General features: G+C 48.1%; 1 protein-coding gene across 2 annotated transcripts in view; it reads right to left on the minus strand.

Moving 5' to 3' along the window:
- Nucleotides 1-970: 970 nt before the first annotated feature.
- Ci (transcriptional activator cubitus interruptus) overlaps nt 971-26719 on the minus strand; it is a 90073-nt gene continuing 64324 nt past the window's right edge. For both annotated transcript variants that reach the window (XM_077706512.1, XM_077706511.1), the window contains exons 2-13: nt 22683-22936; nt 18074-18184; nt 16637-16819; nt 14598-14779; nt 13247-13468; nt 11316-11465; nt 10711-10875; nt 9240-9497; nt 8843-9031; nt 7192-7354; nt 6026-6133; nt 971-4071 (exon numbers count right to left, since the gene is read on the minus strand). In XM_077706512.1, coding sequence (XP_077562638.1) covers nt 1373-4071; nt 6026-6133; nt 7192-7354; nt 8843-9031; nt 9240-9497; nt 10711-10875; nt 11316-11465; nt 13247-13468; nt 14598-14779; nt 16637-16819; nt 18074-18184; nt 22683-22896 — 4644 coding nt within the window. In that variant the 5' untranslated portion in view covers nt 22897-22936 and the 3' untranslated portion in view covers nt 971-1372. The remainder of the gene's footprint in view (nt 4072-6025; nt 6134-7191; nt 7355-8842; nt 9032-9239; nt 9498-10710; nt 10876-11315; nt 11466-13246; nt 13469-14597; nt 14780-16636; nt 16820-18073; nt 18185-22682; nt 22937-26719) is intronic.

The raw sequence follows: 26719 nt of genomic DNA on the forward strand, positions 1-26719 counted from the left end.
TGTGTAGAAAGTGGTGCACGTTTCCCCATACTTAACGCAGCTTTAAGTTGATGTTGGGCATTTCGCACAAAACATCTTTGCCCATCTAGATTCTTGGATAGTTGTGTTGGTTTGTACTTTGTGGAGAGTCTGCAACTCTGACGTTGAGACACCTGTGTGGCATGGGGATGCATGGTGTTCATAGGCAGAAGAGGAGGAGACATTTTCTACATTTTTCGGGGAGGAGAGTGTGGTAGTTGGGGTCAGAGAGGAGCACAGGACATAAGTTCATGTGCTCTTCGGTTGGCTGCATCGTTCCCTTCCAGGTGCTCGTGACCGGATGTTGATGTGGTGTGAACTTTCATCATGGGTGGATGGAAGAACCTTTCACGGGCATTTAGGTACCCTGCCTGCAGCCAACAATACAACGGCTTTTTGAGAGTGTGCAGTGGTGTTCAAGCTTCCATTTGATAGTTCCAATGGGTAGATAGCCTAAAGGGTGGCTCCAATTTCTGCTTCTTTCATTCCTGTGTGTAAAATGGTGGTGATGCCACAATGATTGCCTTGGTAGTTCACAACGACCATTGTTTCATTCGTACTTTCAAACATCCTAGAACCAGCATATACTGTGTACTAATATTTTTGTTGCTTTCCTCAAACGAATTTGATCCTGTCTAGTGGATGGCAAGCACCCAAGAAAAAAATTGAAAAATGAGCCTAATAGTTAAAACTTCCCTTCAGTAGTGCAGTGGAAGTGGGTGAAAAGAGGATAGTGAGTTTAGAGGTGTGGAAGATGATTCAACACAACTACAGCGTACATTATATGTTCTTTCAAATGCCTACAAAAGAGTAGTCAACCCTGTTTTTTTTTTCTGGCCCTTAAATTTCGTTGTAAAAGAAAAATGCCCACATTAACGAGCGCCCATGAATTCACCTCCCATCATTCCATTTAAAACTTCAGTGCACTGGCAGGAAAACAAGGCCACAAGTATTCAATTTGGACAAACAGCACTGCTTTAATAAAGCTACTTCATCAGTGGGACAAAAACAAATAATTTATGAGCTGCTGTTTCAAGACTGTGTACATAGGAATTGCACTTCTTCAATAAGGCAACACTGGTGTTGTCAGAGATGTAACAGGAAGGTAATAAAATTAAAAAAATGCAGGTAATGACACATGGCTGAATGATACAACAAATGCACATGCAAATTCATTTGTACAGATATGTACAAGTGCAACTGTACTTCCTGAGTTTGTAAAAAAACCACAGCAGTCACTTCCCACGAAACTGTTCACATTCCAAAAGGCACATACACGACTTCTTCAGGAGCTGGGCATCTTTCCTTGCACACCGTGTCACGATAATAGCACACACAAGCCCAATGCAGTCACTCACTGTAAGAGCTGCAAGCACTTTGTCTCTTGCATAAGGGATGATAGCGTGGCACTCATGTCATTGATCACCATGTTACTGGTGCACAGAAGAGGGGAATGTGGATGCGGTCTGCTTTCTCGTGCACTCAGGGCTCTGGCAGAGTTCATGGGGTTCTTCTGTCCTGTTGCTTTGTTGGGCGACGCCTTGGGTGAAAGTACTGCACCGCAGTTTTCCGTTCCTGCCTGTTGCTGCTGTTGCGTCGGAAGCCCTTCCACAAGGAGACACTGCGACGCTTCCGATTTGTCCGTGGTGCTGGTCACCTTGTTGCAGCCTGGAGACAAGACCATTCCGAGTTGAGCAGGACCCTCAGGAGGCTGCTGGAGTGAAGCACCCGCTTGCACGTTTGTGATAGATGGCGGAGGCATGGCCGGCGGTTGCGCTACAACTGGTTGCACGACTGCCGGGGGAGCAGCCTGCGTTGAACCGTGTGACAAGTCCGGCACTGGCGGTCCCTCGATTCCCTCAGTGGCTGCGAGTTGCTGGCACTGCTGGACATACTCCAGGGTGCGCCGGTACGTGTCGGGCGGCATTGCCGCACGCGAGGACTGGCTGACACTGCGGCACTGGATCTCGGGCTGCTGCTGCGACTTTGAGCAGTTGCTGCACCTTGAGCATTTGTGGTTGCTGAGGCCCGTCTGGCTGTATTGAGCGGGTTTCTCCACACAGCTGTTCCTCGCAGACGGCGGGTGGCTGCCGCACTGGTTGCTTTGAGATCTGTGCAAGCAAGCCCCCTGGCAGCTGCTGGAGTGCGACGTGCCGTAGGTGGCCACAGCTGACTGTACAGATGGCGTCTGGGGAGCCGGTGATGGGGGCAGTGGAGGAGCAGGCATGGGCGACGCCGGCGGCGGGTGGCAGGCCTGCTGTTGCGGCTGAACCACGAGGTTTGATTGAGGCATGTGGACGGCGGCATGGTTTGGCACTGGCCTGTAGGCACCTCTGTTTTCCTGGTACGGCTGCACGTGGTTGTTCGTAGGATACACGCTGTGAGCTGGAGGCTGTGGGTGATGCGGTGCATTTCTACAGGTTGGCACTCCACACTGACAGTAGTATTGCTGTTGGCAGGGGTTTGGCTGGTAAGGCGGCGGTGGTTGCATCTGGGTGTACGCCGGCGGAGGCATCTGGCCACTCATCTGTTGGTGGACGTGACAGTCCTGCGGTGGCTGCTGGGCCGGGCGCGGTTGATGGCAGCAACTGTTAGCTGGCTGGCTTTGAGTGTGGTGGCTAAAGCTTCCCATGCAAGCGTGGCCTCCCATCTTTGCCTGGGCTGCCACCCTCTGCTGATCGTTGCCGTTGTGCAGGTATTGGCCTCTACCACAGTAAGTAGGAGGGTTGTAGGCGGGATGGAAGCTCGGCTGCTGCTGCGGAGGAGCATGATAAGGTACTGGTGTTGAGTATCCCGGCTGGCCCATGCTGTGACCCGAGTGCAGAGGCTGTCCGTAATGTTGCTGCTCTGGGCCAAAGCTGGGTGCCGAATGATGTGCACGGTGACTGTGGTGACGGCCCGGAGAATGTGGGCCCTGGTGGCTCCCTTGGCTCTGCGGGGTGTGGAGTCGCTGCTGATGCATGCCAGGGTGATGGATAGGATGCTGAGGAACTGGATGTGGTTGTGGTGGTGGGAGAGGAGGTGGAAGAGGAGGAGGTGGTTGTGGGTGGCCGAGTGGAGCTAGGTTCTGTTGCTGATGAACATGCTGCTGCTGCTGGTGTTGCTGCATGGGCCAGCTGTTAGCAGGCTGGCAGCCCGGAACAGCTTGCTGACTAGGTTGGTAGTAGGCCTGGTTTCCTGTCATGGCACCAGCAGCAGGGCCCACAGGTTGCGCACACGTTCCACTGGCACAGTTCTTGGGTTGGGAACCAACAGAACATGCAGTGCTCGGCTGGTGGCTCGGCGGACTCGTATGCGGCTGGTTCGCAGCACGCCTGGCATAAGAGGAATTGGAGTAGCAAGAGTGGCCGTTGCTCAGTGAGCCACTGGCATTAGTGGCTCCGCAGTTGTTCTTGTTACGGATCTCGTCGTACTGGCTCACGCTGGACACGGCTTGGCTCATGGCAGAACCCGGCCGTTCCCGCTGTGCCAGGTAGTTGATGAGCTCGTCCGGAAGAACCAGATCATCCAGCTCCTCCACTGGCTTGTCCGTCCCACAGTTGAGTGCCGCGCCCTCATTGGGGTGCTGGTGGTCACTGTACTCAACCGCAGAAGTGGGGTTGCAGCTTACCGGTGCTGCGGAGTTTGGGCCGCAACCGCCGACCTGAGTGCTCTGCGAGCCAGGGGAGCCCAGCTGCGACTGCATGCTTGACGAGTCCTCCTGCTCGTGCAGCACTTCCATGTTCTGCGGTGTGGCCGGCGGCAGCATCATGGTGGCGGTCATGGCCACATTTTGCGGCTGCACCACCAGGTTGCTCGTGTTGGCTAGGGTGGGTATGTGGACCCTCCGGAAGTGCGTGGAGAGGCTGCTGATTGGATCGTGGGCCCGCCTTGAGGAGCAGCCGCTGGCGATCGGATCACACGAGGAGTTGGTTGCGAGGCTGCGGGACGCTTCGCTGCCGGTCGATGCCTGGGGGCTGGCATCGGAGCACATGCTGCTGTAGAAGGAGCTCACGGTGCTCGTGCTGCTGCCCCGGCGACTGATCAGCAACGTGGTCTGGCGAGGAACACAGCCTGGGGGAGCAAACAGTTGTAATCAGAAACTTTACATGCTGGCACATGAACCCAAATTCCAGCTACTTACAATGTTTTACATGCCAAAAACTTGAACACAAGTTCATACTATGATCTGCAATAGAATAAACTGTTTATTCCCCTCAATTGCACAATATTAAGGGTTATAAGAGTTAAGTGTGAATACAGTAAAATCTCGCTGATACGAATTTTACGGGATCGCGAAAAATGTTCGTATCATCCGAAATTCGTATGAACCAACACAGACCAATTAATTGAGCACTCAATAAAGTTTTCGTTTATTTCTTTTCTTACTTCCGTGTGAAGAAATTTCTTTTTTTTTTTAACCTCCATGTCGCTGAGAAGTCCTTGTGCGCAAAACTTCGCATTCGTCTCCTCACTCACGGTGCCCGAACTCACTACACGCCGCAACAGTCAAGGCATGAAATGCATGGCATGTTTTTTCGCACGATTCATGCGCGTTGTCGTTGCGTGTGCGATTTTTTCACACCCATGTTGATGATTCCGCGCCCGCGGAAGCTTCTGCCTCGGTCAGAAAATGATGCGCGACGTGCACGGCAGTGGAAGGAGCTTTGAAGCACTTGAAACAGCCAGCTGGCTCCGCCGGAGATGTTAGGCTTACCATTCCGGCAGATATTTCATCAGCGCTTTCACTAGCAGCACAGGTAACGTTTTATGTACCGTGTTTTTCCGCATTATCAGCTCTTTTACTGGAAAGCAACTTCGTGTGTGCCTTTAGCAGCATTTTAAAGAGCAGTTAGAAACTGTCTCTCGTGCGCCCCGATCACTTCGCCGCCGCCATGTTGCCGCCACCGACCGCGCCGCATGCAACATGCGGGTGATTTCGCGGCAGCGTTAGCACGCCTGTGGCATGCGCGGCACATTTTTGCGAGCAGAAAACAACAGCCCAGCCGTTTCTCTAGAAAGAGTGACAAAGAGGGGAGAGAGAGCCAGTACGTCGCCGTCGCATGCTTGCTCGGCAGTCGGGCGCCTCGCCGGCTCATTCGTATCATCCGCCAGGCCGCGCAGGTCCGTTTGTAACAACCGAAATTTTTACCATTGCAAACAATGCAATTTCGCACGGACTTCACAGAAATTTGTATCATCCTGAAATTCATGTCACCCAGAATCGTATCATCGAGATTTCACTGTATTATGAATTAGCCTTAAAGGAGCCATGAACAGAAAATACAAGTTTGGTTTTTTCCCATAACAATGTCGACGAAAATGGTCGAACGCAAAGCTTTCTTGTTGCAAAATAAAATGGTGAAGGGTCAAAGTCTAAGCTGCTCCAATCAAGTCCAAACTGCAAGCGAGTCAAAGTGGAAGCTCAACCAGTCAAAGTCAAAACTGGCTGTGAACCGAAGTCCAAACTCAGACCACAACGAAGGAATCCATCAAGGACAAGCTTTGCATTCAACCATCGTCGTCGTTAGACGAAAAGGTGCATGGTTTTCTATACCTCTCGCAATTTTTTCGGTTAAAAATTGTCTTTTGTGGCTGGAGTGAAGCTGAGGGAGTTACCAAAGCTTAGTTTTTTTATAAATGGATCAAGGTTATATCTGCAATACTGATGGCATTACATTGGCGTGTGGTGAGGAAGAAATGATGTCCCTTGGTGCGAGGGCAATGGCATTTTATATATTACTTTTATCTAACGTGGCGGTTGGAATCGTTATGTTGCTGCTCATGTACGACTTACTGTCCCTAGCACAAAGAACAGAATGTAGAGGGGGATTTTATTCTTTACAAGGTATGGTAGCACTTCATCCTACCTGCCAACTGCACAGTTAGGGAGCTGTGGTCATGATCCAACTACAATGACACACGTGCCCACACACTGATCAAAACCTTTGAAAGTGTGCAGTAAATGCTTGTGGGTTCACATTGCAAGTCTGGCAATAGACACTTGGAGTTGAGTACTATTGCATACCTGGAGCTGGGATCTGGCTTCCGGAGTTGCACAGGTTGACCAGGTTCTTCTGGTTGTCCCCACCATGCGGTAGACGGCTACCGCCGTGACGATGAAGGTGACCCCCTCCTGGGCGAAACAGGTGGCACACATTGAAAGCCAGAAAGCGTAAGTTGCACTGTATGTGGTAAGAATTCTGCTAGTCACTTCCTTGACCATTGTTAAAGTCAGGCTGTTCACAGGTACATATTTCCCCCTCTTTCAGCACTTAGAAAGCTTAGCAAAACAGCATGATATGACGATTTTTGGTCGTTTGGTTATAAAAATCCAAGCGTGCTTACCGTAAAGTTCCGAAAGAATGTACATAGATATCAAGTGAAAAATACGGGATGGGTGATCTTTCAGGTTGGGTGCGAAAAACTAGAAAAGTGGTCACACTGCCAACAAAAACTGCGGAGATATCAAGAAACTATACCAGAAGGGTGAACTTCTGGCTCAAGTGCGGAAAGGACAAATAAGTGACTGCATTAACACACGAGTAGATGATTTGTGCTTGTTTTGTTCACTCATCGGCGCTAAAGTCATCGATTTTAGGGGTCGGCGATCTTTGGGGTCTTTTAGCAAATGGAATATTTCACCCCTAAAGGGGAGTGGGCGATGTCGTGGGGGTGGGCGTTTGCTCGAAACTTTACGGTACAACCACTGCTGCAGAAGTCATCTATTGCAATATTTGACAAGTTTTTTACAGTTACCTGAACTTCTCGCTTTCATAAACAATGTGTACAAAGACCTGCCTACTTCTGAATAGGACCACAATGCAAGGAACTGCAGTGTGGTGACATTACACTGCTAGTTCCTTATGAATTAACACCTTTGCTGAGAAAGATCCTCCATTCTCAGACATACCAAGAAAATTGAGAATGAATGGCACTTAACTGGCTTCTTGTCGACACAAAGCAAAATGAGTACTAGGCAATACAAACGTCTGGAAATCCAGAGATATCATTATGGCAATCCCAGGCTCGTGATAATGGGCTTAAATATGCATTTCAATTTCTAGATCAGAGATTCAGAGTCACATCATTAGATCGAATTCAATCTCTGGGAAAGTCCGTGCATGTGAGTGCACATATGTGTGTTCCTTAATACACAGCTGCTGCCCACTGAACGGTCATAATGTCACTTGCCGGTTTCACTGACGTGTGGACCAGGCAAGAAAGAGCCACCACCGATGTTCTTGAAAGGTGCGTGCAGCTTCCCCCGGATTCGGTTGTGCGCATTTCTTTCAGCTTCTGTGTGGTTGCCTGATGAAGTCACCGCACAGGTAATTGCAGCTGCAAACTCGTCCACCTGAAAGGACCCAAACGCTGGTGAGCTTCACTCAGTTACGCAGGCAAGCGAGAGAAAAATAAAAACCTGAAATTCTTTTCATCCTGAAATGGGAGTAATTGTGCCCATTACGATTACACGTCGCTAATGTCACATGACTTTGGTTGGAACTGAACAATTAGGACTGCACACAGAATAAAGCATGATGAATATTATATCTGCAATTCATACAAGCCATGAAAACTGCTAAAATAGAAAGTTTGGGCAACTTATCTTCCAGAGCTCTTTAGTTCCTCTGAACAGTTCAATGCCTCTGCCAAGTTTAGGAGTCTGACAAAAATTTTCATTCATGGTCAACACAACAACATTAAGATAAAATCAAGCATGCTATCTTAGTCTGACAAACCAGACAAAAAAACTACAGCACCTCTTCCTGAAAAAATTTTTCTATCCGGATTTCTAGACACGTGTTGTATGTAAAAATATGAGAGGACACAAGGGTGGACTTTATGGCCAAACTAACAAGTCAGTCCTTTAGAAACCCCACTACAACTGTACAACTAACACCATTTAATTGAAAGGTTGGTAATTTTGTGGCTACGTTTCCATATCTGATGCTGTGGCTATGCTTACACTTGTTTTGCCGCACCAGGATTGTTTCATTGCTTGACTGAATGAATTTCTACGCACAGGTTTTCGTTCGCAACTATGCATCCCAGAGCAGTTTGTCCTTACGTGTTACGTGCTCATCTAGAAAAACAGGCTTGCTTGCCTCATAAAGATTAAAATATGGGATCCTCAATTGTTGGCCTGCTTTTGTTAATCTCATTTTACAAATAGTTCTTCGATTTTTCCCTCCTGCTCTTCACTGTTAATTAACACAACCCATTTTCAATAAAAAAGTTTGCCTGTGATATAGCTGTGTATGAGACAGGAAGAGTGAGCTAGATAAGAGCATAGCATAACTGCACATGTAGGAAAACTATATATACTTGAGGAGGATCTTTGTTTCTGGGCCTGTGATTAGTTAGAAAACCAAGGCCTGGTGTGCGAGAGGGTGCTTGCGAAGTTTAGGCTGATAGAAAAATAAGTGGGTGACAACCTATTTGCACTGAAAGTTGTGCGATTAAATATGATAACCTGAGACACTAGCAGGCATTTTAGCAACTTTTATAATACATGCTCGGTGAAATCAGTTGGTTGTACATTTCCTTTCATTCTTTGTGCCGGCTTTGATCATTTTAGAAGAAGGATTTTTAGATCATATAAACATTTCTCACTACCCTGACAGGTTCCGTTCACCAAGGTTCTACAGGAAGTGTTTTGCCTGCTTATTCCCTTTTTTAAGGGAGATAGTTCAACTCAGTTGTGTCAGGTAACTTTCGCAAACTTTGAAATGCACAATGCTGTTGCACAGTTTTTCCCCGAGCACCTCAAAACAATGCAAATGATGACAAATAGGCAAAAACAATCAAAGCGAAGACTAGCCTCACAGAACAGGTGCCTTACTTCAAGATCTGCAGGGTCCATCACATCCCAGGCGTTGTCACTGGTGTCCAGAGCCTCCAGCTGACCACAGGTGGTGGAGACGCTGTTGTCACTGATCGGAGCATCCAGGGACCCCTGATCGAAGGAACCAAGACCGTCCGTGGTGCTGTCCTCGCACGGACTGCTGTCGTTTTGTGGGGAGCCCTGGTCCTGCAAAACAGTACAGAAACAAAATGCGTAAGCATCACAACCACATCCAACTCAGTAAAGCAAACCAGGGCAGTGCTTGTGCAGTACTGGAGCTCTACTAAGGGCAATAGGGGCAGTAGTGATGTTCGTTTAATCTGTCCGTGAAGTTATATACCCAAAGTGAGCACAGCTTGAGAGCAAGAGGAAAAAGTCCCACTGGTCCGCTTACCTCTGACTTGACACTGGGGCTGGACACACTCGCGAGCTTGCTGGCTCCATCGTCTGACCGGGGACTGCCCTCACTGCTGGCGGCGGGATCCATGCCGTCCCGAAGAGCCCCGCTGCCATCCCCAGGCCCGCCCTCTCCGCCCTTGTGCTTCTTGTTGGCGTAGAACTCGGCTCCGTGGACTGTCTTCACATGCTTCCGTAATGAGCTCGGGTCCGTGTATCGCTTGGTACAACCAGGGGCCTTGCACACGTAGGGTTTCTGGAAAAGCCACAAAACACACCCAGCTCTCTCAGTCGCACGGAAACATGGTGCTGACGTTTCCAGGCATAAAAATACAACTACAGATACAACGATTTCAAGAATATCAATCCTGCATGCAATATGAATGTACTAAAGATGAGGAGGTAGAAGACAAGAGAAGGCAAGTAGACACTGTGGGTGTTCTGGAAACGGAGTAAATGCTGGCTAAAGGATCAGAAACACAAAATCTAGGGAAGCTTGCACTCATGTGCAAGACTTGAATCGCAAAGCTGTTGTAGGTGAACATTGACGGACACATAGTTAGTTTCAGTAGCACGGCCTGCCCTTCAGTTCGCGGCCTCTTCCTCGGCCATGTGAACTACCTGCAGCAGGGCCAAGCCGAGAACTGCAAAGACGTTGCGTGCGAGGTCTCTTGTACGATACTGAGCACATGCTCACGACAATGCGAGGTTCCACGCGAAGGGCTCTGCTACGATACTGAGCGCATGCGCACGCTCCTCTCAAGTGTTGCGGCGGCCACTACCACGTGTCTTTCCGTTGTAGAATGGGTAATGCGACAGCTGTGCGATGCTTGCACGATAACGCTCCTCGCTGAAAGTTTTCGGCGCGCACGAATCCCGAATCTACGGCCCGTAACAACGGCTCCGCTGTTAATAAAAATGAGCACGAGGGGCTGAGATGTGACATGCATCTCAAACCTATTTACCGGGATCGTCACTTGCAAACTCTAAACGCGGTGCCCTGCAGTTGGCTTTCTCCTGTAACTTCTGCATCATGTGGTGAAGCCAACACAAGTGCATCACTGAGCACAGACGCCAAGTTAGAATGGTATGATTGCATTGCGCAAAACCTACTTCTGTCATGATTCTGTCATGAGCCTACTTGTGTCATCATGAACTACGTGATTACAGAAATGAAGGCGCCCACTGAGCATTGTGCAGTGGTATGAATATGTTGGGGCTTGCTTAGTAACAACTTAATATGAGGCGTCTTCAGGCAAGTGCAAGTTGCTACCTTTACCTACACAGAAGATCATCTATAAAATAAAAAAAGAAAACCTAAATAATAAGAGCTTTACAATTATGACTTGGCGATCAAAAATGAGGGTAGGGAGACCTAAAATTGTTTTCCCTTTCGTTACAAACACACTAATTAGAGAACGCATGCTAGAATGAGAGGTGATGAGAAAAGAGCCAATGGGGATGCCCACCTCGTTTGAGTGAGTCCTGTTCTGGTGCTTGGCCCTGTCTGAAGCATTGCTGAAGGCCTTGGTGCATCCCGGGAACTCGCACATGTAAGGTTTCTCCCCCGTGTGTGACCTGAGGTGCGTCTTGAGGTTCTCAAGTCGGGAGTAGGCCTTGGCACAGCCTTCAAACTGTTGGCACAAGATGGGAGGAGGAGGCGCAGCAACACCACATTTGTATTTCTACGCTGCCCACAAAAACAGGAAGGTCACAATAGATTGAGTAAAAAAAGCACCCCCATATTGGCAGTGAATTCGCTAACAGGCTACAACCCGATACGGGGGCTGGGAAGCTTTAAAGGTTAGGAAGCAACCAATCATCTTCAAACTGATGCAGCAAGAGCTACATGCATTTGCAACATTCTAAAATAGTCTTGATCAGTAGCCAATAACTCTGATGAAATGCCATGATTTCTTTCATGCACTTGTTATAGAGGCAGATCAGTTCAGCCAAGTCCTGTGAAATGGAGCTATGGCACTGAGCACTTAGGAGGCACTGCATCCCTGATAGTCACGCATGGTGAGGAAGGGAGGGGGAACGTAAAAAGAGATTGCATGCAGCCCACACTCACGGTGCACTTGTGCGGCTTCTCTCCCGTGTGGCGGCGCATGTGAACGACCAGCATGTACTGCGCCTTGAACGGCTTCTCCTCCCGCGAGCACTCCTTCCAGTGGCACACAAAGGACTTCTTGTTGCCGTGGATGTGGTCGTTGTTGATGTGCTGCACGCAGGCAGAGGAAAACTAGGCTCAGCATTCTGGAAACGGTTGGCACACTCGCACTGTCCAGATGCTACAAAATGGGCGCTCCTTAAAAAACGCGTGCACAGCACATTGAACAAGTTATGCCCAGTTGTGTACATTACACAAATCCCTGAATCCTGATGCTGAGCTTGTGGTAACAGTAAATACATACTTATAACGTTATGACCCAGCTGGGCATTGCAAGCAGCTGCTTGTGATCCCTGCATCAAGTTTGTTTAATTTTGTTTAAGAGAACAGCCACAGGTAGTGCTCAAGGGTGTGAATCTCGAAAGTGAAAATGCTGTGAACACAAAAAATTCTGCTGTATCGTCTCATAAAGAATGTAAAAATTCTATAAATGCAATAACAGACTTCTGCAAAATTAAATTCATTAAAGCTAAATTTTCTGATGCATTTAACAAATCTGGAATACACCAGTGGTTCATTTCTCACTCATGCAGAAAAAGGCGGTTGTTTAAAATGAATTTCAATCAGAATTCAGATTCTGATCGAAATTCAGATTCGTGCTTGTAGAAGTCTACTGCGCTTTAGCTCAGCCAAGGACAGTCATACAAAGAAGCAGATCAAGAATTTAATAAAACATGCTTTGTAAATCAAAATAACTCTTGTTACTTCGCAGCTAAACATGGCCCCACCTTGTTCGTAGAGCTTCTCTAACATATTAGCAACGGGTGCAATGACTTACAAAAGAAATGGTGTTTTTGCTATACAGCTACGACTATTGTTAGCGATAATTCCGATAATTATCATGAAAGAAAAAAGGAGCAATAGTCCCAACAGCGTCAGCTGCAACAAATGACACAAGCTGCCAATTTCCGCCATACAGTCTGTCTCTAGTTTCTTTTTATAACTCAAGACCCACGAGTGTTGATCAGGAGCAATAAATACTCATTTCAGCAGGGGTTTTTAACCATGCCTAAGCATAAACCTTCTCGATACACTAATACCGGTTTTATTTATTTTTTTTGTGTGTGTGAAACATTTACAGTAAAAGTTGGCTTTGCCTCAGGGCGCATGCGCCTTTCAGCCTTCTCCACATAGCGCCAGCCGTTAGGTTGGCTCGCTCGCACAACACCACAGCCGTGCCAAAAAGCCACACACACAAAAGGTGTGTACAGAACGGGTGTAACAGCTATAATTAAGTCACAATAGCAAATTGCTTTGATGTTACATCACAGACAAAAAAAATTCTCACCCCTTTCACAGTGAGTACCCCCCCCCCCCCCCTCCCCCTCCCCCTCCCCATCACTTCTGCAAGCCCGACCAGGGCCCGTTTGCCCGAACGCGATAAGTGTTAGAATAAGTTCTCAACTACGACTTTAGCGCTGTCTAGGAAATAAGTCGTTTGCCCGAAACTGACACAAGCGCTTGGGTAAGGCGGCGTTTCCGTCGGGTTTTCTGGCAGCCGGCTTATTTGCCGTGGCTGACTTCGACTTATCGGCGTCTTATTCGTAAGCGGGAACTTAAGCGGGAACTTATGCGTACAGGCAAACGGGCCCAGGAATGCAGGGCATCCAGTGTTGAAAACCTATCAGTAGAGAATATAGGTAGATATAATTTGAAGAGCACAAAAGAATCTCAGCAAAATCTTTTTTTTTGTGTGTGTGTGTTATCAAGTCGGCTCACTTCAAGCCCAGCATCTACCAGCTAAACATCATTTGCACATGTCCTGTTTAAAAACAGTTACAGAGGTGGAAGATTCTGACCCCACCTCCACGCGCTCAGTCAACAGCCCTCACCTTGACCAGGTCGTCTTGTGTGGGGAACTCCCGGATGCACTCCTTCCAGTGGCAGTTGGTCTCAATGAAGTCACCCGGCTCGTCCTTCATGTCCCCGGAGCCATCTCGGTCGTCGTCCATCGACGCACCGTCCATTTCCTTCTTCACTCGCCTCCGGGCCTCTTCAGTGTCCACTGTACTGCTCACTATGTTGCTCGCTGTTTCCCGACCACTGGCAGCATCCTGCCAAAGAGAAAGACAAGGCTTTCTGCGTGAGTGCGGCCGAGGAAGCAGGGCCGTCGGTTTGGCTAGCTGTGCAGAGTTGTGCAGGCAGCTGATGATGCAATGAGCTATGCTCAGGCGTGATGAACCGAGGAAATGGTTGCCATTCCCTGATGCGTAAAAATGATTGCAACTTAAACTTGTTGCCAAGCCTCATCTGCTTGCTTTGGTATCCTGCTAGCTTGTAATAAATCTGTTCCTTCATTAAACAAAATAGTCCGCATTAAGCATGAGTAACAGAGGCCTGTTTGTATGTAATGGACATCAACATTGTGTTCCGAAGTTGAACAGCGGGTAAAATCTGGTCACCCCACCTCATTTGGTGACATAATCACATCTTGCAATCGATCAGCTCACCATGCAATACTTGAAATTAAATGTACTGTCTTTTTTTTTTTTGTAAAGTCATACTGAAAACTACCTTGCCTTTCGAAATATATTGAGTTGTTTAGGAAACCTAGTTAGGTACGATGTCAAATAATGCTTGACACATCACAACTTTATGTATTCTTGATTGCTTCATCATTATGTTTCAGAAATCCTCAGATGGCAAAATCGGATATCAGAGTCCCATGACATAACTGTAGTACTCAATTATAAAGTGCAACGACGAAATTTCATAATATATCAAAGAGGCTACCTGGCTATACTACAGCGTACAACGAAAAATTTGTGATTACGGCTATTTTTAAAAAATGACCTGGTTGCCAACTGGTCTCTCCCACACAAAGCAGCCATGTGCCAAACTACTAGAGCAACTCAGCAAACCCCACTTAAGCCACCTTTATTTCGCACTTATGATCTCTACCATTGGACTGTTTTGCTTTTACAAGTGCAGGTTCTTTACGGCAAAAATTATGTAGGTTGCGCGACAGTGTTTCGGATACAACATAACGCAAGTAACATTTTCAAACTCAACGTAGGCAAGTTCGTATTAAAAGCCCTTGATATGGCTCATGATTGCTCGTCATGGAAGCTGCCCATTTCCATCAACTTTGAAGCCATACGACGAGGAGTATGACATGAAATACTCGTCACAAATCTGTGGCAAGAGCAATGAGCACAAGGACGGATGCGAGAGCTTTCTCACCTTTGTGTCAACCTTGCCCTGGGCTGCGCCGAGCACCACTGGTGTGGGCAAGAGGGTCTGGGGTGCAAACGCAGCAGCACCGGGCAACAGCAGGGGCCTCATGAGCTGGTTGAGCTGGTGCAACTGCTGGAGGTGGCTGGCCACGCTTGGTGCACCCATGTTCATGGCTGGACTCAGCGTCCCTAAACGGGATCCGAAAAGGAGGCAATCTAATCAGAAATGGATCACAAAATCTGTACAGGCACGTATCAGTCAGCCGTAAAATATCAACCTGCAAGTTGGACTATTGGTTAACTACTCCTCAATGGTATGACAGGTAAACCAAACAAGCGGATAATTAGTGGTTGACTAACCATTGCAACATTACATGTTCTGTTTATTGCACTACGTTATTTAGGGTGTCACTTAAAAATGGAAAACAGAGCTTGCTTAACATTTTGTCCTCAGCCATGAACAATATAATACAGTATTGGGGGGGGGGCAAACAATGACACATCCCTAAGCACATAGCCCAAGTAAGTAGTGGAGAATCCTAGTGAGAAGGGCTTCACAGTAATATCAGTTTTTGCACTGACTGATATTTAAATTTAAGTGTATACTTCATTTAAGTGTGTACTCCATGGTTATTCAAACTTTTCATGTGTAACTGCTGAAGAATTATTATGGCTAGGTGGCACAACATTGTAGAGCAGTCCAGCTGTAAATATGTTTCTACCAATTAACACTTCACATTCCTACAATGAACTTGCTCTAAGCATGTTTACAGTGCACAACAACTTAACTGGATAACTCACCGAATAAAGTCCTTCCAACGTGAAAGCAGGACAAAAGAAAGTGAAAAATATTTAAGATAGCAAAGAAAACCCGAACTCGGGGTTTTGCAATGTGGTTGTTCTAGCTGTTGAAAGCTTAAAGGGGCCATGAAGAGAAAAACGCAAATTAGCCAGAGCTTATAAGCTTGCCAAACGAGCTATTCGTGCTTAAATTTATGGCACGCTCTTTCTAAACCAGTAAGAATGGAGGGACAAACAGTGAAAGTTATGAAAGCACACGTAAACATAGAGCTACCGATGTGTACTGCTGTTGTTACTGCGCGCACTATGCTTGGTTTAGCTGCACAGGACTGCGGGGATTTGGGGTTGCCTCAGACGACACTGGCCGATCGGTGTCTTACGTGACCATATTTGTCCAGCGAGCACTATGTTTTCACGAAACGATTATTTTTTCCCTGAACAAAAACAAGCCAGGTTCAAATACGGTCAAAAACAAACCAAAGGCAGAAAACGGCTTGCCACGGTATGGTGGCGCCATCTAAGTTCACTAATGGTAAACAAGTCTTTGCAATCGGCTGCAGAGTGGTCGGTTCCTGTGATGTCATTGCAGACCACGAAAACACACGATTTAGCGGGAAAAACAAAATTTTAACTTCAATTGATTAATTTCTCAGTGAATAAAACCTTTGCACCCGCACTTGCACTGGGGACACTATAAAAAACAAAATCGTTCTAATAAAATAAACTTGTATTTTGTCTTCATGGCCCCTTCAATGTCGCATTGTAAGTATGGCTTTTATCTCACTTTTTTTTTTTTTTTTTACATATGGTAAACCCCCCATCCCTAGCCAAGAGGTGTCCAGTTGATGCAGTTAGCTTAAGTGTAGTCACATAACCACATAACCTCTCAAAGCACAGTACAAAACACACCCATGAACTTTGCAATGAATTAACCTCTCGCTGTACACAGTGATACTGCACGTCTTCTGCTGAAATTGCGCACATCTCTCCAGGCAATTTCTCTTCGGAAATTCAGAACCTGACACTGTTACAGCAGCATTTCGAGACTGACACAGCCATGCATGCTCTGATAGATCAAATACAACCTTGAGTTATTCCAAAAATTGGAAAAGACTAATTACTTTCCCCTCCCCACTCCAAAGCTTTGTTACGCTGAACCCATTAGATTAAACAGAATGGAAGCTATGGTGAAAGAGAAAAGCTTGGTTCAGCAGCCTTCTAGTGCCTCTTGAAGGGATTTGGTACCTGCGGAGAGGTGGCCATAGGAGCCGCTGGCACTGGAGCTCCGCGAGCCGTTCATGAAGGAGACCAGGGAGTTTGGGGAGAGCCGGATCATAGAGCCAATGTCGAAGGTTTCCGAGTAAGGTGAGCTGGAGAGCGCCCGCTTGCGACCTCGGGCTCCTGCTCGGGGACTAGCCAGCCGAGATCCTGCACGGGAGGAGGAAGCCAATCCGTTTAGAGAATCCATCTGCCCAGTGGCATAAGAACAGCAACACCCTATTTACCACATAACGTGAACAAGGCTGAGAATAACATGTGGGCCAAATTACCAATACATATCAAGATGTGACAGCCACTTAGCTTACTAGCCTTGGTTGCAATGCACATTCTATTAACTTTAGTTATTCCTAATTTTATTTTATTTTTGCCATTTCAAATATGATATCGTTTACGTGTGGCTGCTACAGTGTTGTATTATATACCCTGGAGTTTCTAAGCAAACGGTCATCCATGCGATGCAGAACCAACAAAATCCCATTTCCAAACCTACATATCGAAGGAAGGTGTTCATTTATGCATTCTTCATGCTGAGTTGTAATGATTGTACAACTGTACTGTGTGTTTTGCCATTTTTCTTTTGTGTAGCTTGCATAGTGAAACAAGGCCTCTCTTGCTATAACGATGCAGAAAGATACACTATGTGCCATTACTTTAACACAAACTTGATTCAACACAACCATTGTTGAAACAGAGAAAAACAAATCGGAGCCCTTCCCCTCTGGGAAGAATGCCATCCAGCGAAGCTGGCGCTCTATAGGTATTTGTAATGGTGGGGTTTAGCTATATTGGGGATTTGCTATGTTGAATTAGAAGCACAGTGGCACTATCTTTAGGTCCCAGACTAATGGCGCACACGATTTGTGTGTAGAGACAATAGTTTTATAATAGCGCGGCTACACCGATCACGGCGCAGGTTTTGGTGAGCCGCACAGGTGGCTGCCGAAGAGTGAGCAGCATTACGCAGTGTCGGGGGGAAGAGAAACGACGGGCGTTGCTAGGAGTGTACACGACTCGGGAAGGCGGAAGCGTTGGAAAGGGGTATAAAGTGGGGCTGTAACCGCACTCCCCCGTAGATGGTCATGCTTCACTGTGCAACACGCCATGCGGGAAAGCCAGCTTACAAAAACCAAACCTACACCGATTGTCTTAAAGTCGGCTTCACCTCTAACACAAATGCATTGCTGAAAGGACATGTTTTTCGGGCCAATATAAGCCGTCCTGTATCAAGGCCCTGCAACCTTTTTATTTTCTCATTATTTTTTTCTTCACAGTGAAAATTGTTGGTCTATGCTCGGTCTGCCACCTACGACGATCTGCTAGATCTTAGCCACAGTTCCGGTGCTACCAGTACAGCCCAGACGTCACTTGTAACCAACGATTTTTATGGCTGACCGGCCATACCTTCGGCTGAGAATGCAATGTCTGGTGTGACAGCCGCACTGGCTGTGTGGAATTCCATGAGGCCCCGCTGACCGAGCGCGGCCATCTGCTGGATGTAGTCCATGTGCAGTCCTGAAAAAATGAACGCCGGGAGGGGGAAGGGGGGGGGGGGCACATCAATTGAGTCAAATAAGCCCAAGCCTTATGGATGATAAAATGGCTCTGGTCTGTGCTAGTTGGTACATCTTCGGTGGGAATCAGCTTGAATAAAACGAACACAAAAGGAAGAGGGAGTAATACGACACACTGCTGTGGATGTATGAATTAAGTGCCCAAGCATGAAACTTTCATAACACATTTTATGCGCACTCCAAAAACTCTGATTTGACTCGTCGGTGCCCACTTCGCCCACTCAGAGGCTTTTCTTTTCATTTGTCTTAGCAAAGAGTGTTCAACACAGCAGTAATGAAGTTTTCATAGAGAACCAAAGGTGCAAGCTTTGGTGATATACGCCTTAAAGGGGCACTGACACAAAAATTTAGCATCTTGTTTTTTTCGTTGCGATAAGTAGCTAGTGACCTACTTATAACCTGTAGAAACCTCATTTGCTTCAGCGTGCGACGGTTGTTTAATTAGAGGGATTTTAAATGCTGCCAGTCGCAGTTTCGGTTTCAGCGAGTGCCGCGAAACGATGGATTTTGTGGATTTTGTGTGAACAAAGCTGACCACGTGACCGTCGGAGGGATATCACAGAGCAGAGCCGCCGCAGCACTGTCGAATCCGCATCGACGGCAGTTTCTGCGAATGCCCCCACGTACTGATCTCGTGAGGCGCTTAATTAAAAAGCGACCGTGGATGTGACGCAGGCGCTGCGAGTGCAAATGCTACCGCGGCTAAAGAACGACGCGCGACGCTCGAGACGGTGGGTGGCAAGACGCGCGCTGGGAGCAGCCGGCCGGTCTGCCTACAGGTCCGCCTACAGATGTGTTCGGCTCAGCACTGCGGCAGATATTGGAGTTCCGCTCTCGTAAGCGGTGCAGATGACAATTTTTAATGCAACCCGCCATCGCATCATTAACTCCTTTCTCATGTAAGCCACTATGGTCGGGACTTGGGGACAATTTCGTGCAGCGGTAACAAGCTATCACTCGAGCTACCCGAGCCGGCCTGGGCCACTTCGCGGCCGTGGCCGCCGCCTGCACAGCGACCGTGCGGCTAGCTCAGTGAGCTTTTCGTGCCTCCGGCGCGTTTTCGCATCCAGTGGTAATAAACAGTAATAGAAACAGAGTGCCTGGAATCGCTGTAGAACTTTGGTCGCGGCCAGCTGCCCGATGAGCTGACGAAATCACGGCGCCTCCGCCGCCAACGACCGGGTCGTTCGTTCTCGAGAGCAGAAGCTCCGCCCTCCGGCCCTCCGATTGGAGCGGCGAGCCCAGCGAGCCCGCGTAAAACGCCGGTAGTGCGGAAGCGGCAAACACAAACTCGTGACGTGTTTGGATGTTGTTTATTTACAATTGCGCGTGGTCCTCTGCTGGCTGCTCGGTTGCGTTTCGCACACTTCAAAATTGATTTTAAATATATTCTAGGCTGTATTCGCCGCTGATATTTTGCAGATGATGTATATGTGTTCCCACCAATCTATCTCCGACGTTATCTCGCCTTCAAAATTTTGTGTCAGTGCCCCTTTAAAACCGCATGGTGCTTTTTTTTTTTTTGAGGGCGGGGGGAGGGGGAGGAGGGGGGGGTGAGAAGGTATAGATCGACTCGTTAGATTTAATATCAAAATAAATTATCAACACGGTTTTGTTGTTTTGCAACAATGTTTTCAGCCTCTACCCCCAGCACCATCCCCTAAACACCGCGAAGACGCAATTATATTATTTCAATTTCCCTCGCACTGTTTGTGCGTCTGTGTGTGAGAAAAGAGGAAATCGGATAACTGGGTGGGATATGCATACAAACGCGGGGTAGACAGACACAACATCAACGCTCAGAAGGTATTGAAGCAGTCAACACTCGACGCACGACTAGCGAATCGTTGCTGCGGACGCGCACTCACTGCGCCGGCCGGCGCGCGTCAGTGAACTGCGGCCCTCTCGGTCATCAGCCGTGGGCGGCGGCGGACACAAACGCGCATTCGGGCTGCAGCAGCTCCTCCGAAAATAGCCACGCGCCGCGCACTGCCGGTGAAGCCCAAATGGAACGCTTGTTTTAGAGTCACCGCGTTCTCCATGTCGGCGGAGAGCGTGCTCGTCGCTCTCCACGGTCGGCCGGCCGAGACGCGATACGCCGGATGGAGCGACGTCTTGCTCGCTCGTCAGACGCGCCCGGAAAAAATGGAAGTGACGGTGGGAACGAGCCGCGGCGTCGTCGTTTGCGCAATGACGAAACTGAAAGGGACAACGAAAACGTGAGCGGAAATGAAACGCGGCGGCGCGCCGGTGGCAGTTAGTCGCGCTAATTTGCCGGAAGGCACGACCGCCTGGACAGCAGCGACATGCATGGCTTCGCATACCGATCACGACGAACGGGATTGACGGCGAGGCTCGGTGGGGTAATCCGGCAGGCCACCTCCCGTTCTCCGAAACTGCACATTTCTCGGGCGGAGAAAGGGTACACACCACTCCAAGGTTCAATTTGCGACCGAATCGCCAATATGGGGTTTAAAAACCCCGCGTATCGGTAGAGAGCGATTACCATTAACGGAGCCATCGCATATCGAATGAGTGCGTATTCTTCTCTCCTCCGTCGAAGTTCCACTAGAGCCACTAGATAGGCTTATTTAGTGGCTATAGATACCACGCGGTTGAAGGTCGAAGGTACCATCCCACTGGCTACACCGCCCGATGCTGCGCGCTTCAACGAACGACTTCGCTTTACGCAACAATGGACGACATGGCGCCGATGTTTGGTGTGTTCGCAGCGAAGATTTACAACTGCTCGGGCCAGGTTGCTCCCAGCGTTGCGTTTGCGTATTTGGGGTGTGTCGCTATTTGGAGAGAAATCAAGGTATACTGTGCTCGAAACTCAAATTGAGGTCAAGCACAACGGAGCTACACTTGGGCTAGGGGGTGTGCTGTGGCGGAGGGCTACGGATCAATCTAGACCGCCTGGACATATTCCACATGCGCCAAAATATCGCCAAACGGCGCTTTTTTTTTCTGCCTTTGTCAAAAAAAAAATCCCGCCTCGAATCGAAACTGCGACTGCATGTTACAAAAACGGGTGTCAACGGAATGGGATCCGTATACAAGTCGCACCTCGACCGGGTTCGGCCTCTCTATCGTACAACCGGTCTTCGGGGATCGGCCATCCGATGGAGTTCGTTTTTGCAGCAGGGGGAGGTAACGCGGCGGTTACGTATGCTTTGCTGAACGTTTGGGTCGAGTTCCGGCATATCGCTACAGCACCGCTTGACATGGTGCGGAGCGAACGCTGGGCACGTCGAAAGAAATAGATCGATACCAGTGGCGCTTCGTGTCTTTTTAATTCTGTTTGTGTAATTCAGTTACAATGTCCTCATGTGAAGCACAGATTAAAAAACTGGCCGCGTATCCGCTCACTTCGCTGCAAATGTCGTCGACAGACGATAGTCTTCTGTCGCCCCTGCCACGTAAATAAATCTCGCACCTCCTCTCCTTCCTCCGCCCTCCTCTCACGCTCTTCCGTTCCCGTCCCGCTCCTCCCACGATAAACACGGTGGAGGTTTGCTCAAGTCAGCCCAATTTTACCGCGTTCCACTGCTCACGTCATCAACTGGAACCTTTTCTTTACTGTGGGACTTCGACCATGGCCTCCAAGATCACCCCGCGCGCAACGCGCGCGGAGTGATCTCGGAGGCCATGCTTGGAATTCCACCACGACGTATATGCTCTAGCACGAGCTCTTCCTTGTATTTTTGAGTCAAGTCATTGTTTCCAACGTTTATTTTTTATTCGCGATCGCGAATATCAAGTGCACATCTATTTTTAAGAGAATACTGCCTAGTACCAGTTATGTAATGATGTTTTGCCTCAAACATACGTAATGGTTTCTTCTTTGGTCAACAATGTTGACAAGTTTGAAGTATCAAATTTAGTGGTTTGGAAGCGTTTTGCCTACATTTTATCGACAGACAGACAGACAGACCTTCAGTAGAGTGAACTAGTGCACTCTACCTTCACACTTCGCCAGGAGACACACCGGGATGACGTTTCAGCCATTTTAAGGGGCACACCTGATCACATTCCTATTGGCTTACTAATTCATCACCCATGGGTTTAGAAAGCATCGTGTAACGATGCAAAAAGTTGCACAGATACATTAAAATGTTCTTAACGGCCCAGTGTGCGTCTTTCAGAAATGTATAATTTCTTCACTGAAATAAACTGTACATAAGAAACACATTTTCGTCTATCTACTTCTCACCAGGTGGAGCTAGCTGTCTAGCAAGTTTGCGTGTTTATTTTAGTACAGAAGTGACACATCTAAAAAATCAGCAAACTAGGCCGTTTGGAGCATTTTCATGGATCTGCAAAACTTTTCGTGTCGGTGAACGATGATTTTTAAGTCTGTCCCATAGGAATGTTAAATAGGGTGGTGGTTCAGCATGCGAGCCTGGATGACCGCAGCCAGGAGCACCACCACTCACCCCTGTGCTCGAGGGGGCTGAGGACGCGCATGGCCAGCTGCGGGCTGGTCTGGAAAGGACTGTACATCTGGTCCATGTAGGGACTGAGCCGGTAGGGCGACTGCAGCGCCGCCGCCACGGCCGCCGCGTCGGCGCTCTGGCGGCGCTGCTGCTGCTGCTGCTGGGCCTGCTGTTGCTGCTGCTGCTGGTGGTGCTGCTGCTGCAGGTACGCCATGTCCTGCAGGCCAGCGGCGGTGAGGCCCGCCCCAGCCAGCCTGGTAAAGAAGAAGAACACACGGGAAAGACAATAAGTAGTCGTTCCACTACTAAGTGAACACGTATTTGGCAGACGCGTACAATTAGCCGTCGCATTTCTGTCGCAATTGTACACTTAACTATTTTTTATTGTTAGTCGATGTGTTCGTACACCCAAAAAGCTGACATTTCGCGCTGAGAATTGTTTAAATAGTGCTAGTTCCAATGGGAAGCAATAGGCCATTACGCGATACGAAACCCCTTAACAACTGATGTTTGGCTATACAGTAGCGTGTACGTATTCATCGTACATCAAAGCCTGTTGTGGAACTCGTGCGTAGTTCCTATTTAACTCGTTCGAAGTCGAGTCCAAAATTTCATTGGTTGCTAAAACTTATAGAAAAACGAACCTCGAATGTCGTTCGAAAGATGCAGTGTAAAGCGATCGAAATAAAACAGAACAAAAAATACTGAAATGGCGCGGTGATTCGCTTGCACCGCTACATAAGAGCGAAACTTAGTTTCATCCCAGTTCTTCATTGAACGGGAAGACAGTGAAATTCATACATGCTCGCCTCACAGAATAGTTCATCGAGATCGAAATACGCTCGAAAGCATAGCTTTCTACGAAGTTAACAAAAATGACGCGAGAGATCGCAGCAGACTAACAATTTCTGTTAGCACGGCAAACAATAAGCGGCACAGTGCGCAAGCAGAGCTCGGTGCAAAGTTCTGCAGCAAAAGTGAAATGCCGCACCCCAGCAAGAAAATTCTCGCGCACAGGCCTTCCGCATGGGGGCTCCGGCTGTACAGACATCACCCTGAGACAACTCACGGTCCGGCCGTCAGGGGTCAAAGGGCAGCCGCGGCGCCATGACAGGCGAGATTGCGATCCGTTCATTAAGCGGTAAGCAAACATCGGCGCACAGCCGTCCACATCGCGGCGGCGCGGTGTGTGTCGTGGGACGGCCACTCACGAAGCGCACGATTCGAGGCGGACGCGCGTGCCTCTGTGCCATTCATCAACCGGCAGAGAAGTAAGACACACGCTGGAGAACCGCATCAGCGGACGGTTCCACCAGCACAGCGGACGCACAATGCAATGCGCGGACACCGAGCGAAGCGGTCAGGGACCGTGCGTCGGGCACTGTGAGACCAAGACGGTCGCTGCCAATTTGTTACGGGACAAAAGAGCGCGGTTGGCCGCCGTAAATTTGACCCCATAGCGGAAGCGATAAACTTCGGTAACTTCAGCCTTAGAACAAGTATGTGATCTGCTGAGATTTGAACCCGGGTCCCAGGTCTGTACAGTAGCAGCCGAGCGGTGCACCAGCTGGGCTATCTCCTTTGTTTTTCTTTATTGCGAGGAACTGCGTTATCTTCGCACGTTGCCCGCGTAGAACAAAGGTGGTGGTGGTTTAACTGGTTTACTGATTGGAAAGGTTGGAAGCGGATGTTCGCCCGGCTACTCCATTTCACCAATAAAAGGGTCATCATAGACCCGGCTATACAAATCAACTGTTTATGACAATTTTCGTGAGTTCTAATAGTTGTCGATAAAATGCCCTCCTGGGTTGGTGTTCCTGGGTTCACGGTAAAACGCTTATACGCCGCCTAATACTTTGACGCTATTCCTGTCGCGGTAGAAAACACATTCAAGGCACGAACAACCTTTGAAGACCCGCATCAGGCCATGGTCCTAGTAAAGATGCTAAACACACATCACACGACGGTTATCTAATGGCAGTTTGTTGCCGTTGTTGTTCCTTCGTTTGTGGCACATACAGACTTGGGGGATTGGCCAGGAATCGGGAGCTTTGAGGTCAAGCACGCTTCACAAAATTAACAAAACTATGCATTGGAAACTAAAATTTGTAGAACAGCGCGTGCCGCGTGACACCTGAACGTGACTGCACGTGAGTAGAACAGGCGCACACCAGTCACGCGAAACCCTGATTTTAAGGAAGCTGTGGCGTATGCCAGTCTGCTTGCTGACGCAATTCCCGCTGTAAGACGAAGAAACGAAAGCGAAGAAAGGGACGCGTCCACGGTGGCGTATGTGCGTTTCCTAGTCAGTACAGCCAGCATTCACCTGAGCTTGCTTATGGGGGTTATATCACAGCATAAACGAACCTAAACCATACAAAACGGACCTGCAATGGTTGAAAACCACGGTGTAGAAAAATATTCAACAGAAATAGCCGAAACCGACCTAACAGTGGAAAACCCGCAAGAACGTACAAGAAGCAGTAGTTGAAACTGACCAAAAGGCCGCGAAAGTACCTAAAATCTCATTAATAACGCATAAATATGTCATAAATAGATTATATGCATGATAACAAATGCCAATATTTAAACATGACAAACCCCTGAAAAAGAAAAAAAAAAGTTACGGGGATTGAACCCAGGTTATTATGCTTGCTTCGCATGAGCGGAACTACTACACTACGAGACAGAGCGGTTCTGAGCCGTTAAATTGAGGGTCACATGCACGTGGACATAGCTTCACACATGCCCCTAGATGGCGCCATGCGTCGCTTGGCTGTGCTGACTAGGAAACGCCTATACGCTCCACGGTGTAGCCGAAAAGAAGCCGGTTGGAGTAATTAGCGCCAAAAGATAAGGAAACAAAAGCGAACAAAGACATGAAAGTACGATGTACCAGTAAACAAGTTGTATTGATAAGTATCGCGAGGATTTTGCCTCCTAAGCACGTAAGCAAACTCCAAGTGCCCCGAGGAATTCTTTTTATTTACTCTTCACAACAGCAGTCATTTCTTGACAGGACGACGACGACGACGCTTTTTCACAGAATGGGGCACTTAAGGCTTTCGCCTTGATAAATGAATTAATAAATTTGAGCACTCCCTCTCGAAGTTCCGTATTTTATCCGCTAAATCAGATGATGAAACTGTTTTACGAACTGTTTCAGGAAAATAACTAATTGGAGTCCAAAATGTTCTTAACCATCCGCATCAAAAAGAATGATAACGTACAAAAATAAATAAACAGCGTTATTTGTTCATATCTGTTTCCAAATCATGTATTACGCGCCGAAGCAACACCTGAGTGTATCTTTTGTTTACACACTCGCAGTCGACACACGGTTCTTTAAAAAAAGAACAGTTCGGAAGCGCTAAAACAATACTGTCTGATGAAGATACAAATATAAGTAAGAACAACGCTTGGAACATTCGGCGACGATTACCGTGCGCGGAAATGTGCGCACCGAAACATCCGCACCGAAACGCCTGCCCGCAACGTCTGCACCGAAACGTCTGCACCGAAACGCCTGCACCGAAACGCCTGCACCGAAACGTCCGCATCGAAACGTCCGCATCGAAACGTCCGCATCGAAACGTCCGCATCGAAACGTCCGGATCTCAAGCACCGCAAAGCATTGACTTCAGAACGGAAATTTGCACTCATCAAAGAAGTTGAGAAACTAAAGAAGGCAATGCGAGGGAATTTTATCATCGCGAAGGAATTTGGTGTCTCAGCAGCGACCTTGTCAGTAATCGTGAAGAACGGAAAAAAAATTCTGGATGGACTCGAGCAAAGCTTCTCAAGTGGGGAAGAGTTCGGCGCTGCAAATTTCTCGACCTGGAAGCAGCGCTTTGGGGGTGGCTTCAAAATAGAAAGGAAGTTGGCCTCCTCGCGAATAGCGCAGTAATTGTGGAAACAGCGGGCGCTTTTCAAATTGGCGGCAAATGCTAGCTGTATCAATGGCTGGTTCGATTTGTGGTACAAGAAGGTGCCCATTCACGGCGAAAGTGGCACAGTTGATGAGACAGCTGAGGATA

This window comes from Haemaphysalis longicornis, unplaced genomic scaffold (genome assembly GCF_048455015.1).
Source record: "Haemaphysalis longicornis isolate Haplotype H1 unplaced genomic scaffold, Haemaphysalis longicornis Haplotype H1 scaffold_4, whole genome shotgun sequence".
NCBI lineage: Eukaryota > Metazoa > Arthropoda > Arachnida > Ixodida > Ixodidae > Haemaphysalis > Haemaphysalis longicornis.